The sequence below is a fragment of the Vespa velutina genome, chromosome 7, assembly GCF_912470025.1.
Source record: "Vespa velutina chromosome 7, iVesVel2.1, whole genome shotgun sequence".
Taxonomy (NCBI): Eukaryota; Metazoa; Arthropoda; class Insecta; order Hymenoptera; family Vespidae; genus Vespa; species Vespa velutina.
The window spans coordinates 6,204,941-6,222,440 of record NC_062194.1 but is presented as its reverse complement, the minus strand read 5'-3'; the positions used below and the strand labels follow the sequence as shown (position 1 = coordinate 6,222,440).

At 38.9% G+C, this 17,500-nt stretch overlaps 1 protein-coding gene across 8 annotated transcripts in view; it reads right to left on the bottom strand.

Annotated features, from left to right (window-relative positions):
• LOC124950682 (broad-complex core protein isoforms 1/2/3/4/5-like) overlaps nt 1-17,500 on the bottom strand; it is a 38,107-nt gene that overhangs the window by 17,633 nt on the left and 2,974 nt on the right. For 4 of the 8 annotated variants that reach the window (XM_047497756.1, XM_047497748.1, XM_047497755.1 and 1 more), the window contains exon 2: nt 1-168. This exon is cut by the window's left edge and continues 34 nt beyond it. In XM_047497756.1, coding sequence (XP_047353712.1) covers nt 1-152 — 152 coding nt within the window. In that variant the 5' untranslated portion in view covers nt 153-168. The other 4 variants (XM_047497751.1, XM_047497750.1, XM_047497749.1 and 1 more) reach the window with 4 other exon arrangements.

Sequence of the window (17,500 nt, the reverse complement as noted above, 5' to 3'; positions counted from 1 at the left end):
GAAAGTACAACCCGGTGTGCTTTGAGGCTCTTGCCATCACAAGCCAATGTAACGTCCACAAAGTCCTCGTCATCTCTCAAGTTTTCAAAAGCTGACGTTATGCTGCTTTGGTAATTATTCCATCGCAGACAAAAGTGTTGCGTATCTACCATCGTTATATCTATTCACCTGCGAACAAACATTAAATCTTATTTATTACCTTCATATATAAAATGAATATTATTGTTTGTTATCTTAAAACGATTTATAAAAATTTAAAATTGCCATTTAAATATAATACTTTCATCTTAATATATTATTTGTTTGATAAAGAAATATATATATATATATATATATATATCTTTATACACGAATAAACGCGTTATTAAAACAGATGTCCATTTCATTTTATTAGCTGGATAAAGAATTACGCAACCGATAATATGGAAATAAAATAATTATATATTGAACTATCTTCTTGCGATTTAACATATGAAAAATATTATTAGTATAGAAAAATATGCAAACAATTCCATATGAATAAAATTGATCTTCAAAAAAATTTCATGTCAATATTAACAAGAAAGATGACCCATTTCCCAATGGGATGAACCCCAAACATTAATATTGTCAATATCGTACTTTATTTAAAGGAAAAGTTGCAAAGCAACAATATTTCATATTTTTATTTTGCCGTAGAAAAAAAACGAAAAAAAAATTAGGTCGTCAAGCTGGAGCCAAGCCAGAACATACGATTAAATAATACTCTCTGCTACTTATAAAAGCGCAAGCATTAAATGTATGCTGATAGTGTTATCTTAGCGAAATGATAAAAAAATCTTAAAACAAATTTGCAGAGTCGACTCCCTGCATAAGTGTAGCAATACATTCTAGTAAAAAAAGATTTCCAACGTTTGAAAGCACGTCATTGATCATAATTATATTGTTACTTAAAGTTATAATTATAACGTTTGACACGGCTCTTTCTCTTTCTCTCTCTCTCTCTCTCTCTTTCTCTCCCTTCCTACCATTCCCACTCTCTCTCTCTCTCTCTCTCTCTCTCTCTCGTTCTCTCTCATTCTCTCTCTCGTTCTTTCTCTCGTTCTTTCTCTCGTTCTCTCTCTTTATTCGTTTAATATACTCAGGGATAACGGACACCGAGGAAAAAAACATAACAAACTATCTTCGCACTCTGTCTCCGATTCGAAATCGTTTAACGCCGTAATTCAATCAACCTCCTTATCGTCGCTAAACTTTCTAACTCACACTATAATATATATATATACACCATCAACAACAACTCGTATATATCACTGCACGAATGTAGTAAGGCACTAATTCGAAAGAGAAAAAATATCCGTTTCGACTGAAACACATTCTCACAGTTTTTTTTACCAGCGCTATCGTGGTCTGCTAAATTTATGTCTGACGAATTCAAGATAAGTTTCGGAGTCTCGTGAGAATCGCTAAACATTGTTTGATAACACGAGAACAGTGGGCACTGTGCGATCCTTTAGGAGGGAATTTACGGAGGCTTCTCGAGCACGTTATTGCGGAAAAGATCGGTGGCGGTCGAGCAAAAGAGAGAGAGAGAGAGAGAGAGAGAGAGAGAGAGAGAGAGACAGAGAGAGAGACAGAGACAGAGAAAGAGTGAGAGAGGAGCGGGGAGGGAGAGAGAAGAAAAAGAAAAGAAAAAAAAAAGGATGTTGAACGAAAGGAAAGGAAGAGAAAAATAAAGAAACAAAAGGAGAAGAGACACGATATACAAGACGATGGATATATAAACATTTGAAAAATCGTTAACGAAGAAAGATAAAAAAGGCGTACTAGTACGATGATAAAAATGATAGAAAATAATGATGACGAGACGATAATTGACACGAACGACGAAAGTTCCAGCGCGGGAAATACCGGTCAGGGAAGTGCGAAGAAGAAGAAGAAGAAGGTTTCTCTATTACTTTTTTTCCTTTCTTTCTTTCTTTCTTTCTTTCTTTCTTTCTTTCTAATCTTTCTTCCTTTCTTTGTGCCTTATTTACGCGACGTGATCACTTGCCACCAGTTCGTGAATAAAAAGAATAGATATAGTTTCTGCTTAAAGACGAAGAAAAAGAATCGAAGGTCTTTTTTTTGTCGATCGAAGATAGAGAGATACGAATAGATACAGAGATAGAGATAGGGAAAGAGAGAGAGAGAGATAATCAACGAGCGATTACCTTTCCTTCTCTTTTGTTTTTTTTTTCCTTTTTTTTTTCTCTTTTGTTTTTTTCCCCAGTTTTACGTCCAATATACGCGCGTTCAGTTTAACCGCGAACGACAGCGACGGTTCCCGGTCAAAAAGCGTCAGCAGAACGCACTCCGCGTTAAGGCACACATTCACCGCACACTTCCCGAAAAGAAAAGAAAAGAGAAAAAAAGAAGAAGAAAAGAGAGAGAGAGAGAGAGAGAGAGAGAGAGAGAGAGAGAGATAAGAGTAATGATAATAATAAAAAACAAAAAAAAAAAGAGAGAGAAAAAAAAACAAGAAGAAAGAAAATGACAAAAAAAGGAAAAAGGAAACCACAATTTACAAGTGGGGAGGGGAAGGGGTTGGGGTGGGGGAGGAAAAGTAACAATAGTATTAATGGTGATAATAGTAGTGATGGTAATAACAGTAATGGTGATAGTAGTGATAGTAGTCACAAGTAATAGTAGTAGTCTAGTAGTAAAAGTAACAGTAGCAGTAGCAGTAGTAGTAGTAGTTGTTGTAATAGTAATAGTAATAGCAGTAATATTAATACGATGATAGTGGTAGTGGTTGGATGGTGATGGTATATTAGTGTTGGTTTTGATAATAGTGGGACGTTATCACGAAAGCGCACCTATCGCTCGTCATGCCGCGTAAGCTAATGACCGAAACAATGGACTGTCGTAAAGCGTTCCGCGTTTTATCTCCGCAACGCCACCTCGCAAAAAAAGTGTGCAAAGATCGACGTAGTCCTCCGTAAGTGAGATCAGCCGTAAAGATTTGGAGCGCGCGTTATCATCGGATACGCGCGCGCCCACTTTCTCTTTCTCTCTCTCTCTTTCTTTCTTCCACGCACATCATCACATACACACACTCGCGTGCGCGCGCGTTCGGCGATACTTTTCTACTACGAATCTCAGGCGATTTTCACGAACGATCTTGAAAATCGATCTGGTCTTTTCATTGTGCGATTAAAATAAGATAATAAAAAGAGACAAAAAGAAAACGATCGCGCACATATCGGATGATGGAAAATAAGAGAAAGAAAGAGTGAGTAAGTGAGAGAGAGAGAGAGAGAGAGAAAAATATATACGACGAATTAGTTCCAATCATATTCCGAAGTCTCTTTCCTTTATTTTCAAATTTCATCAATGACGAAGGTCAATCGAAAAATCAAGATAGTTACTGACAATATTGTATGTATGTATGTATAGCGTGTACCGCCAGAACATTTCCCGCTTCTCGCGCGTGCAACCTCGTGATTCGTCGGAACGCAACGGATTTCCGAAGAAGCATACACATAGATACCTACATACACATACATACATATATATATGTATGTATGTATGTATGTATGTATGTATGTCGCGCCGCCACCAGCGAGAACGGCCGACAACTAAACGAGGACGCTTGTTGATGGGAAAAGGAGGGGGAGGAAGATGGGGGCAGTAAAGGAAAACCGCGCGAGAACTTCGAAAAAGGCGCATCTATATGTGTACCGTTAAAATCACTATTTTCTTCATTGTATCGTCTCTCTCTCTCTCTCTCTCTCTCTCTCTCTTTCTCTCTTTCTCTCTCTCTCGCTTCCTCTCTCTTTATCTCTATCTCAATCACTAAACTCACTTATTCTCACTCTCATTTTCTTCTTCTCACTCTTATTTTCTTTTTCTCTCTTACCCTATATTTCTATCTATCCATTCGTCCCATCCCATTCGAATAAATAATGACGTTGTCGCCCCTCAACGATGCGGACGACGCGGTGTGCGCGCCCGAACTAACCCCCAAAACGTCGCGAGCATCGCGCGTTACTATTGAAGGTCTCTTCGGGTTCGCACGAAAACGTACGAAAAGCTCGCCGGCCACGAACCGACGAAAGGAGGTGGTAAAAGAGACAAGGAAGAGGACAAAAGGATAAGGACATCACGATCTTCTTCCCCCCCACCCTGCCTTGTAAAAGAAATGACGAGAAAGAGAGAGAAAGAGAGAGAGGGAGAAGAGAGAAAGAAAGAGAGAAAAAGAGAGAGAGAGAGAGGGAGAAAGAGAGAAAGATAGAGAACGGAAGATGCCTATTTTATTTTGTTTCGAAAGAAGTGTAATCGGTGTGTGAAAAGTTTAATAATAATTGAAAATCGAGGGAGATCGTAGATCTTTACCTCGTCGCGACACCGGCCGAAGACAACGCTCACGTGCTCGCCCTTCTTGGCCCTCTTCAACCTTGGGACACCATGCTCCATGTACAATCCTCCCTTTTCTTCCTCTTCTTTATATTATTATTATTATTGGTTGGTATTATTATTACGATTATTATTACGATTATTATTATTATTATTATTATTATTATTATTATTATTATTTATTATTATTATTATTATTATTATTATTATTATTATTATTATTATTATTATTAGGTATTAACCTTATTTTTTTGTTTTACGAAAATACTCGAACGATATATAACGGGTGTATCCTTAATTAATCGTATATCGTTGTGTCGTTCACACCGTGTAAGCGCGCGAGCCGCAGGCACTAAGGATTTATATATTCGCGATAATCGCGTCTCGTAATCAAAGGCGAGGAAGGCAAAGACGAGGAAAAAGCCGGCGAAGACACGGAAGTGACGGCGACGTTGACGGCAACGGCAACGGCAACGGCAACGGTGACGATGACGATGATGACGGTGACGGTGATGGTGATGGTAACAGTGACAGTGACGGTGACGGTGGTGGTGGAAGAGGTAACAGTAGCATCGCCACTCTCGCGAAACGATATCCGTACGTAAGATCGCGCGGCGCGTGTCAGCTCTCGTCGTCGTCGCTCGGCGTGTTCGCTCTCTCTCTCTCGCCGAAAAAGTGGAGAGTGCGCGGCGTCGCGAGAGACGACAGGAGCGGCGCCGGCGATTCTCTCACTCTCTCTCTCCCTCTCTCTCTCTCTCTCTCTCTGTCTCTCTTTCTGACTCTCTCTCCCTCTTTCTGTCGTTCTCACTCGTTCTCACTCACGCTCCTTTCCCTCTCGCACGCGCTCGCCGAGAGCGCGCGCGGCGAACGAGAGAAAAGGGTGCGGAGAGGTTAGGTCTCGTGGTTGCGCGCCACGAAGAGAGTGAGAGAAAGAAAGAAAGAGAGAGGGAGGGAGGGAGGGAAGAAGGGAGGGAGGGAGAGAGAAAGAGACACCAAGTGTAGAGGGGGGAGGGAGGTGCCCCTTCAACGATACAACGCCCGAGCGCGCGCGATCCGGAGACCTAGCAGCTATCTTTTCCTCCCTCTTCACGCCCTCGCTCCTTCCACGTTTCGTTTCTCGCCACCCACTTCCCTCTCTTTCTCTCTTCTTTTTCTTCTTCTTCTTCTTCTTCTTCTTTCTCTTACTCTTACTCTTACTCTTTCTCGTTCTCTTTCCCTGTGTCTTTTTTCTCTCTTTTTTCTCTCGCGAGCCGCTAAACGCCGTCAGGGCCGCGCGAGACGCGTGGCGCCAGCGACGCGGGAATTTCGAATATCCGGACGGACGGACGGATGGACGAGGGAGAGACGACGGACACGTGCTCGATCGAGAACCTGGATGAACGAGAAACGAAGACGACGATGAATATAACGACAAATACGACGTTAATAATATTACTGTTTCTTTGAACGAAACGATGACGATAATTACGGTTAACTAGTTGTCGACCGTCACGAATCCTATGATATTTCCTTCGAGAGTAAATAGAAAAGAATAAAAGAAAAATGAACGAACGGACGAATGAACGAACGAACGTACTCGTCGATAATATCAGCAAAATAAAAAATGTGACTTTTACCAAGGGAAGAAAAAAAGAGAGAGAGAGAGAGAGAGAGAGAGATAGATAGATAGATAGAAATAATAAAGGCACGAACGAAGTTAACTCCAAGTCGCAGTTCCCGAGTCTGCTTAGGACTAGCAGCTAACGCGGGGCGGAAGTCGTTCGGCGTTATTCTTTATCGTAGCATGAGACATCTGTCGTAATAAGTGCGGACTAAAAAATAGTGCGTACGCAGAGAGCAAGAGAGCGAGAGAGCGCCGCGCCAGGCCACTGAGAAAGAAAGAGAGAAAGAAAAAAAGAAAGAAAAAAAGGAAGAGAAAAGGAGTAGGAGGAGGAGGAGGAGAAGGATGGGGAGGGAGTATAGGGATAAAGAAAGAGAGACCGCGCCAGAGAGAGAGAGAGAGAGAGAGAGAGAGAGAGAGAGCCACTGGCCGGATTGGTGGGGAGGTCGGTGCTTGCGGACGCGTCGCCCGCTCCTCTACCTCCTCGTCCTCCTCGTCCTCCTCCTCCTCCTCCTCTCCCCACTCCACCCTCAGGCCGATTTGGCCCGCCGCGAGGTACCGCCGCGAAATGAAAATGCGTAAAGCACCGAGAGAACAAAAATGTCACTTTCGATCGGAAACGAGCGGGCGAACTCCTCGCTCGGCCTCGCATCGTTTTTTTCATCGGAAGGAAAGAAAAGAAAAGAAAAGAAAAAAACAAACAAAAGGAAAAAAAAAAGAAACGAAAGAAAATAAATAAATAATTAAGACAAAAGAAATGACGACATTCGTCCAGATATTCAGCTGTCAAATGTTTCATGACATCAGAATCGCGACGATTTGAATTTTCCGCTCCTTTCGCGTTCCTCTCGATTAGCCATGCCTTATAGTAAAAAATTCAACAAAGCAACCGTCTTACGAATGACTCTTGCCGATCTGTTCCTTCTAAACTCTCTCTCTATTTCTCTCTCTCTCTCTCTCTCTCTCTTTCTCTCTCTCTCTCTCTTTCTTTTTTTCTCATTCTCTCTCTTTATACATATAGATATGTATATATCTCTCTCTCTCTCTCTCTCTCTCTCTCTCTCTCTCTCTCTCTCTCTCTCGGCCCCGAACCACTATCCCCTCCGCGGCATTGCCGTCGGCGACCCGACTCGATTCGCCCCTCAAAAAATCATTACGCCCTTCCGCGGGCTGCGCATGAACGCGGTTTTAATTCGCTACTAGAAAAGTAAAATGTAAACGTTCGCGGGCGAGGGGAGGGTGGGCAGAGGGGCGAAGGGGTGACGCTCGGAGCGCTCGTAAGAAGGGAGAGAAAAGAGAAGGAGGGATAGGCGGAGAATAGAGAGAGAAAGAGAGAGAGAGAGAGAGAGAGAGAAAGAGAAAGAGATGAAACGAGCAAACGAGGGCGCTTGCGGAAGAGAAAAAGAGAGGAAAAGGGAGATGACGTCTCGCAGATGTAGCCGAGGACGACGAGGGAGAACCAGGACGAGGAATGCTGTGAGAGCGCGACGGAAAAGAGGTCCTTTTTCCACCGACATGACGCCACCACCACTGCCACCACCGTTGCCGTAGGAAAGTATGAGAGAAAGAGAAAGAAAGAGAGAGGAGGTGGACGAGAAGAGACGATGGTGGGAGGTGGACGAGAAGAGGATACGCTGCTCCCCTACTTCTCTAGGGGTTCCATTGTAATATTTATTGATTGGATTGCTAGGAGTCGAGGCTGAGGGACGTTGCCTACTTGGTCTAGAAGCGTTTCTACACTTTTTCAACCACCGTCGATCCACCTAGCTAGAAACGTATAGAATGAGAGATTGAGAAGGGAATGGGGAAAGAGAGTGAGAGAGAGAGAGAGAGAGAGACAAAGAGTGGGTGGGAGAAAACCTTCTCCTCCTTCGAGAACCGGGTGAAAGTTACACACGGTGTTTCGCATTCCCGGAAACTCACGATATTTTTACGGTACATGCACCGTCCGCCAAATTTTATTTTTACACGAACGAATCGATCATACCCGTGATACTTTGTTTTTCGTCTGAATCGTTTCCTCGTGAGGCATCGCGCGATCCTCACTGATTCGTGTGGGTCTTTTCGTTCGTCCGGCGTAATAATCGCAAGCGATTCGTTTTATCGCCGTACTGGTTCTCTTTCTAGGATAAAAAGAAGGAAAGAAAGAAAAAAAAGAGGAAAGAAAAATTGGAGTTTCTTTTAAAAAAACGAAAGTTAAAAAAAAGAAAAAAAAAAAAGAAGAAAGGGTTTATTCGTGCGATCTTCTCAGAGCATTATACGTATAGATTATGCTCGTCGTAACGTTGACTTTGGCCTTATCTCGTTACAACGAACGATACGATGTCCCGTATATATCCCTGGCATCGGTCGCCCCTGCCATCGACGAACAATGCAATTAGGATGTTTTCTATGCCGCTCGACGGCCGCTGAGTCAGTCGACCTTGGGCGTACATAAAGCAGGATGCTGCATAACGTAACGCGAGCGTTTCGTTCGGATAAAAAAGAGTCGACCGATAAAAATCCAACGTATGATGAACCACGCATATTTCTTTTTTGTTGTTTTTTTTTTCTTTTTTTTTTTTTTTTGTTTTTTTTCCCTTTCTTTTTCTCTTCTTTTTTTTTTCTCTTCTATGGTTCGAATAATATCAACTATATCACGGGACCGACTGCTTCTGCATTCTGAACGCGTCCAACAGGTACATACGAGTATCGATTCGCTATCAAAAGTGTCTCAGTTACTGGAAACGAAAAATCAATAAGCGAAATTAATCTACGTCAAAGTGTCCATATATTCATTTGTATTTTTCGTAAATACAAATAAAATAGAATCGTCCACGTTCCCGTATAAGTCGATTGTCCCTTGTAAAGAGAAATTATATATATATATATATGTGTGTGTATATATATAAAATTAAAATAACTCGAAAGAACGCATCGGTTACTGGTACGTACGTACATAGAAGTCGATCCACCGAATCATGGATTTCGAGAGTCGGCCGTGTGTAAAACTGAGTATCGCTTATTATTAGTACCCAAGGTACCAGGCACCACAAAAGGGAGGGATTTCATGCAGCCCCTTTTCGTTAGCTCGGCTCTCATTAAACGGCGCACCTGCTAGTTGGCGAGCTCGCGATCGTCGCGCGATTTCGGCTCGGGTAGACAGAAATTTTGGCGATAAAGAATATCATCCTCTTTGGAAGCCGGCCGCGTACGCATTCTAAATGCGCTCTATACACGCGAGCCTACCGTCAGTTAGAACCAACGAGAGAGAGAGAGAGAGAGAGAGAGAGAGCGAAAAAAAGAGAGAGAAAAAGAAAGAGATAGAGAGAGAGAGAGAGAAAGAGGGTGAGGAAGAAAGTAGAACGCGAGCGGAGCCTAGCTCTGCCACGGCTCCAGCATATTTTTTCTCTTACGTCCTGACCCCCTCTACTCGAACGGTACACCCTTGCCAGCACATCTCCCCTAGCCCCCTCCTTCCCATTGCATTCTAAAACATTTGGTGGCCGTTGACCTCGGCCGGGCTATTCCGTACGGCTATTGGCTCGCTAACTGTCGTCTCCTACTCGCTCTCTTCGCCGCTGCCAACGCGAACGCAATGTAAAAGAAGGCTTTGCCACCGAAGAAGAACGAGGAGGAGTCGATATCGTGATATTTTAACCACTCTGACTGTGATTCAGTCGTGTTCTTGGACTCCTTCGACGAAATTTTCCCGAACTACGGATGCGATTCGATCTTGTTAAAATTAGAACAGAGTTCTTACTTTTTCTTTTCTCTTTTTCTTTTTCTTTTTTTTTCTTTCTTTCCTTCCTTTTTCTTTTTCCTCTTCTTTTATATTTTTTCTTCTTTTCCTTTGTTTTTTTTTCTTGCTTCTTTTTTTTATTCCTTTCTTCGTCCCTTTCTTTTCTTTTCGCGTTTCTCTCTTTCTCTCTCTCTCTCTCTCTCTCTCTTCTTTTTCCCATAGAGTAACCATAGGGTTAGTCAACGCTTATCGATCTTTTATGAAAGAGGGCGAGAGAGAGAGAGAGAGAGAGAGAGAGAGAAAAGAGAGAAAAAGAGAAGGGTGTCATTCGTTGTTCAGCCTATCGATCGATTGCATTTCGTTTACACTTCGTCCAACAACGAGCGATGATTGACGGGAAGCGGCGCTGACACTTAGTCGACCATTCGATACGGACGTGAAAATTGAAGAACGTTCGATATTCGGATTCGAAATCGAACGAGACTGCGGTCGAGGTTACCTGCAATTTTCTGCCCCAAGCGATTGGGTGAATCGAACGACGAGCTGTTAGGGCTGTGCGTGGAACCTTTCACCGTCCGCCTAGTACTAGATATGCACTACTTACTACGATCTGCCAGAACACGAGCTAGTATGCGTCTATTCTAACGTTTCCTTGCACTACTTGTCGGAGAGTTTGTCTCGTAGTTACGAGTTTCTTGACTACTGTCTTTACTATTAGCATTACTATTTATGGTTCAATTGATTAGATTCGTTTGTTCTGAATTAATTTAAATGTTAATCTATCATTTCCCGTATTAATTCAATAATTTTACGTAATAACGTAGAAAATTTTTAAATTACTAAAGATATACTTGATTTGCGATAAAATATTCAAGTACTGCTATTGATCTCGGAAAAAAACAATGAAACAATGATCATCGATATTCTCAAGGCGTCCATTACGATATTAAAAGTTGTATATTCGATATCAAACCATACAGGGACAAACGAACAATAATAAAATTTTGTTGGTTACATGTGTGATTCCCTTGGTATATCCTATAGTCAATAATAACGTATCACTCAATTTCACTTCGGTAAGAAAAGGCTCATCTTCAATATATATATATATATATATATATATCATTCTTTTTATATGAAGAAAAAATCTAATCATGCATCACACATTTTATGCAAGCAACATATGTATCTATGTCTATAAGCATACGAATGACTAAACAATTGTTTTTTCTAATGACAAAATAATATTTAAATTAATTGAAAAATACTCGTGATTCAGCGTCGATTTTGACGTTCTATAATTTAGGATCATGTTGTGCCATTTAAAAAGCTAATGCCGTCGTCATCAACCATCGTTGCTAGATGTAAGTTGTTAAAAAGATTTTTCTTTTGTTTTCTTCTTCTTTTTTTTTTTTTTTTTTCTTTTAAACATCGTGATTGGTTCTACGTTAATCGTTTCTTCGTTGTTTAGAAAGCAGATAATATTCGTTGCTGATAATACTCAGATTGCAGACGCAACACTGGCACGTTTCAATTTAAACGATATATTATTATAAGTAATGAATAAAAATCTTTCTTAAAGATTAATATCTTTTTTTTTTAAAGATCAAGATTTTACTTTATACAAATAATTGTCACAGAAATTGTTAATAAACGATCACACTTGCCCTTATATATTATATATATATATATATAAATTTTATCCTATCATATATCATATGTATATATATATATATATATATAAAATCATTAGAAGGAATCATTATTGACGTGAAATCGATCGGTATGTTACTATTGACTCTTCGTGTACTCTTTGATTCCTCTGTATTTTATTTTTTCTTTCCTTTTTATTTTTTTTTGCGCTTCCTTTTTTATTTTTCTTTTGCGTTTCCTTTTTTATTTTTTTGCCTTTCCTTTTTTGTTTTTTTGCGTTTCCTTTTTTGTCTTTTTTTTTTTTTGCGTTTCCTTTTTTTTTTGCGTTTCCTTTTTTATTTTTTGAGTTTCCTTTTTTTCCACCTCTTGTTTTTTTGTTTTTTATCCATTTTCCGACGCGTCGCAGGACGGTACGTATCGCGTACAGGCAGCGCGCGCGCAAAAGAAAAAAAGAACAGAGCTAAAGAATTAACGAACTAAGCGAATTTTACGTTCGAGCTCGTTTTGCGATATCTCTTTCTCTCTTTCTCTTTCTCTCCCTCTCTCTCTCTCTCTCTCTCTCTCTCTCTCTCTCTCTCTCTCTCTTTCTCTCCATCTCTCTCTTTCTCTCTCATTTCTTCTGGTGACCTACTTCTTGCCGATGTTCTTGCGATTAATCGAGGCAGAATGATACACAAGTATTTCCGTCGACGCTTAAAAATACTGAAAATGGGTCAGCAGCTATATTTTTAATTGCAACGCAGACGACAACGTAGACGAATCTTCGTAGCAAAGGAAAGATATGTTCGAAATTGAACTATGTCCTCCTCTCTCTTTCTTTCTATATCCTTTCTTTCTCTCTCTCTCTCTTTCTTTCTCTCTTCCTCTTTTCTTATCTATCTATATATCTATTTATCTCTTCTGTATAATAAAAAAGGAAAAAAAAGAAAAAAAAAAAGAAAACAATTACGAAGTCTTTAGGCGTTCGAAATATCAATGTCGATATCAAAGGAATCACGAATTATTAAAAATTTTGGAAAAATGTTGTCAGTCAAGTTGCACGTTAATCCCTTCTGAACCCTTTCACATATCAATCTTCTCAACCTGTTTGCTATATAACGTACAACCTTCATACTTTTGTACGCGTTATCATTGACATGGTATTATACGTAATTGATAATTAATAATTCATTTAAATTCATCTTTCCTTGCTTTCGTAATATATAGATGTATATTTCGTAAAGATACATTGATGATGTGGAATGAAAGAGTGTAAGAAAGAGAGAGTGGAGATAGAGGAGAAAAGAAAAATAAGTAAAATTTATTATAATCAATTGGTGTTTCAACAAATCGGAAGATACGAGTAAATATCGGATTAAAAAATAACGGTGTGAGTGCAATGGGTCACAGCAAATTTCCAATCGAAAAAATGCCGTGCATCGAAATCGCGATATTTTTATGAGAAAATGTGTCGAACGTTGTGCTGTCATTTATATATAGTGGATGCGGTGGCATTTTTTAGATAAAAAGAGAGAGAGAAAAAGAGAGAGAGAGAGAGAGAGAGAGAGAGAGAGAAAAAATGCGTGCAACACAATCGAGCGTATAAATTGCATAATAAAGGAAAAATATAATAAAAAGTGAGAAGGATAAAGAAACATTTTTTTTTTTCAAATTAAATCACCTTAACCGCTGATATTTCGATCAAATCGAGAAGAATATAAAAAATTGTTAATATCTTTTAATATATATATGTATATATATATATATATATATATATATATATATATATATATATATGTATAATCGAAATCAGAGTATTTCAGAATAATTTCATATCATTCAATGTTAATTGTGAATGGATATGCAAAAGGGTAAAAAATTACGAACTGACATAAAAGTTTTTATATCAAAAGATCATAATTTTAAACGATTGAAGAAGGAAAGAATTTGTTACTTACATACGTAGATATTTTAGAAAAACTTTCGCATGCAAGTTATTTTTCGATATACACTATGTATCTACTGTTAGTCCAGTAACGTATACGTCCCACGGACGATGAGACGCATAGGCGTTTATGTATATTCGTGTGTGTATGTACATATGTATCTAGCAGAAGCATATATCCTCGCTGCACGCCCGATTATTTTTTTATCCGTGATGCGCGGCCATAGACGGCTCGCGAGCTTACTATGTGGTAGTTACACGAAGAAAGAAACAAAGAACATGTCCACTAGCAAATTCGACTTCGTACTATTACGCGCGTACATATGTGTATACGTGTAGTTATACCAGTTAAATGTATACCATCGTCGCGATAACTCGATGAAGACGATCACGAGATTATCGTTCTCCTTGCGATTAGTTTAGCCGATCCTTTTGGACATTTTCGCGACGTCAAAGATTGCGAACGAAGTTCATTCAAAAAAAAAAAAAAAAAAAAAAAAAAGAAAAAAAAAGACAAAAAAAAAAACAAAAAAAAAAACAAAAAACGAAAAAAAAAAAGAAGAAGAAAAAGAAAAAAGAAACCACGAACATACGATCCATAATTAAAAGGAATTAAATCGACCGGACAGCTTTTACCGGAATTTGCGATATTAAGCTTTCAAGGTCGCCCGTTTAATTTATTAGACAAGATCGTTTTTCGTCGTCGTATGCTCGAATAAGGAATAAAACCGTTAAACGTCTTATAAACCGACGGCGATAAAGGTTGATCGATTATTCTCACAATATTACAAACGAATACAATGCTATAATACAAAGAACAAAAAAAAAAGTTCGAGAACGGAAATGTGAGACATCCTTTTACCCCCTTCTCGACTTCATGAACTTCCGCTTCCCCTTCCACCCCTCCCACGCTCCCTCCCCTTCCCTCTTTTGCTTTTCTATTTCTCGCGATATTATACATAAGAGAGACATTAGTGTGCGTTACTCATTTGTATTGGAAATAAAACGGTTCGACAAGTTAGATTCTAAGTAATTCCAGGTTTCAATGAGACGCTAACGTAGAACGAATATTTACTTAGCGTCAATGACTAATTATGATAAGATATACGTCTTACACCGAATCGGACGTTTATTTCACGCTTAGTAATTTCGAAATATTTCAACGCTTCTCTCTTTCTCTTTTTTTTCGATTTATTCGCAGTATTGCCAACCAATTTTTCCCCCTCCTTCCCCTTCTCCTTCCTTTTTGGTTTCTTCTTCTTCTTCTTCTTCTTCTTCTTCTTCTTCTTCTTCTTCTTCTTCTTCTGTTGCTTGTTCTCCTTCTCTTTCTTTCTTTCTTTTTATTTTTTTTTCTTTTTTTCCTTTCTTTTGCCTTTCAAACCGGTACGTAGCTGAATGAACTGAAACTTCATTATGCAACGCGACTGAACGAACGAACGAACGAACGAACGAACGAACGAACGAACGAAACTAAATTTATACGATGCGAAAGAAAAAAAAAAAAAAAAAAAAAAAAAAAAAAAAAAAATACTGATCATCAGGAGTTCGATCTTTCTCGAATTATCACATTTCGCTGAGAGTAAACGTGTGTGCTCGCCAAGTGACATCGACACTAAATCCTCGGATGTAGTTATTCTAGCGAGCGAGTCGTCTAAATAACGTATTCACCGGCCGGCGTCTAATTTCAGAGATAACAGAGCCGACGCGTAATCTAGTTACTAGGCGTCTAATCTAATCGGCCAATTCGGATTATGTGCATACATACGTATACGTGTATACACATTGAAACGTCTTACACTATTTCACACTCTTTCTCTCTCTCTCTCTCTCTCTCTCTCTCTCTTTCTATCTATCTCACACGCGTACTAAGATCTTCATAAGAATCTTGCTGCGTCGAGCACGACGATGCCATTACGACGTACGTAAGTACGTATGTCTCTCGAAATAGAAAGAGAGAGAGAGAGAGAGAGAGAGAGACAGAGAAAGATTAGATTATTTAGAAAAAATCTGTAGACCGAAAACGATTACTTTGCTCATCTCATTTAAATGTCGTTCGATCCAGTCTTTCGTCGATGTCGTCAAATCGCTTATGTAATCGTTACGAAAACTATCGATAGGAAGCTAAAGCGATAATGATTCTCATATATATTTGAATAATTAATATTTCTTGATATATGTGACGTTCGTAGATACACTGAATCGATAAATACTAATTGAATTTTTTTCTTTGAATATATCCATATATAGTATGTCTCTGAATATATAACATATATATGTACATATGTATATATACACACACACACACATATATATATATGTATAGAGAGAGAGAGAGAGAGAGAGAGAGAGAGAGAGAGAGAGAGAGAGAATGTAATAACGAAATGATGGATATTATGTATTCGTGTATAACAGCATCGTATAAGAAAAAGAAAGAAGCGCAAAGGGATATGAAATGAAAGGGAGGAAGGAAATAAGGAAGGAAGGAAGGAAGGAAGGAAAGAAGGAAGAAAAGAAGGAAGAAAAGAAGGAAGGTCGGAAGCTCCTTCCCTCGGCTCGCATCGTGGTCCACCGCGGAAGAACTGCTGGAACTCGGATCGAATAAGAAGAGAAAGGTAAAAATAACGGGTGCGAGAATCACTGCCCTTCATCCTTCAAGGAGAACGAACCGTTATCAGATATATCCCTTGACTCTCGATGTTACGTCTGCTGCAAAAGATCCATACTACGTACCGTTCCTTGATCTCTCGCTCGCAAAATTTCTTTAAAAATATAGAAATATTTTCCTTAGAAAATATTTTCCTTTTTCTTTTTCTCTTTCTGTTTCTGTTTCTGTTTTTCTTTTTTTTTTTTTTTTTTATTTCTTTCTTTCTTTTTTCCCAACAAATTGTTCATCGTCGATCCATCCAATCGTGAATCCATTTACATCGAAAATAATATTTTCTTTACGTATATAGTTATTTCTTTTTTCTTTCTTTCTTTCTTTCTTTCTTTCCTTCTTTCTTTCTTTCTTTCTTTCTTTCTTTTCTCTTCGTTTTTTCTTTCTTTCCCTTTTATTTTCGGAGCACTTCGTTACACGCCGTTATACTCACGTTTTATATATAAGGCAAAGTTAAAAGCCCAGAAAACACGTATGCTAATGCGCGCCGGAACCCACTCGACGAAGAAGCTATTAAGGTCGAATTGCGCAAGAAGAAGGAGGAAGAAGGACATTTCGTTATTGCACCGTGTCTTTTTATACGAAAGGAATCGCGAATGAAAAAGAAAAAGAAAAAAAGACGATATATCTATGTATAAAAAAAAAAAAAAAAGAAAACAAAAAAGCAAAAAAGAAGGGAAAAGAAAAATATCAGAAGAAAAAGAAAGAGAAGAAAGAAGGAAAAAGAAGAAGAAGAAGAAGAAGAAATCATGCTGATTAATGGAAAAGTATCATTAGAACGGCATTAAACATTATTTTCGCAACATCGTCGTGGCACGATGACGTATCATTATGCTGATTCATCGAACCTATTTTTCGGTTGAAAATCGTTCTAAAAAAAATTTTGTTCCTTCGAATGATATTACTTCGATCATTGATATATATATATATATATATATATATATATATATATATATACTATTATCCTTACTAGTACTAAAAGGACGGTTAGTTGCTCTTCGACAATTTTACGTTGCATGAGTTTAGAGACAAGATGAGCGTGTATGCAAGGGAAGAAGAAGAAGTATAAAAAAAGAAAGAGAGAAAAGTAAAAGAGAGAGAGAGAGAGAGAAATAGTAAAAGAAGTAAGGAAAGAGAGAAAGAGAGGCTGCACGCAGAAGCACCTGGGCGTCTCTATGCGTCATTGTAAACGATAAAAAAAGCCGTAAGGCTAGCATAATACGACGAGAGTACATCGACGATCAACAGCAGAAGCAGTAGCGGACCGACTAGAGAGTCTGGTTCTTCTTCCCTCCTTCTTCTCGTAGTAAAGATCTCTCGCGCGCGTTTCTCCTCTGTATATATGCAACGAGGAGTCTCCCTTCGCATCGGACCATTTACGATCTACGTAAAAGCGTGTTTGCATTTTCGTGGCTTACTTACGATCGATGCGAGAAGTCCCTTATACAATCTTAGCTAACGTAACCTTTGATAATCTTTAATATATCAAAATACATATATAGTACTATATACATAGATTATGTTATTTTCAAATTTTCCTATATTTAATAAATTGCGAAGAAGCTCGTC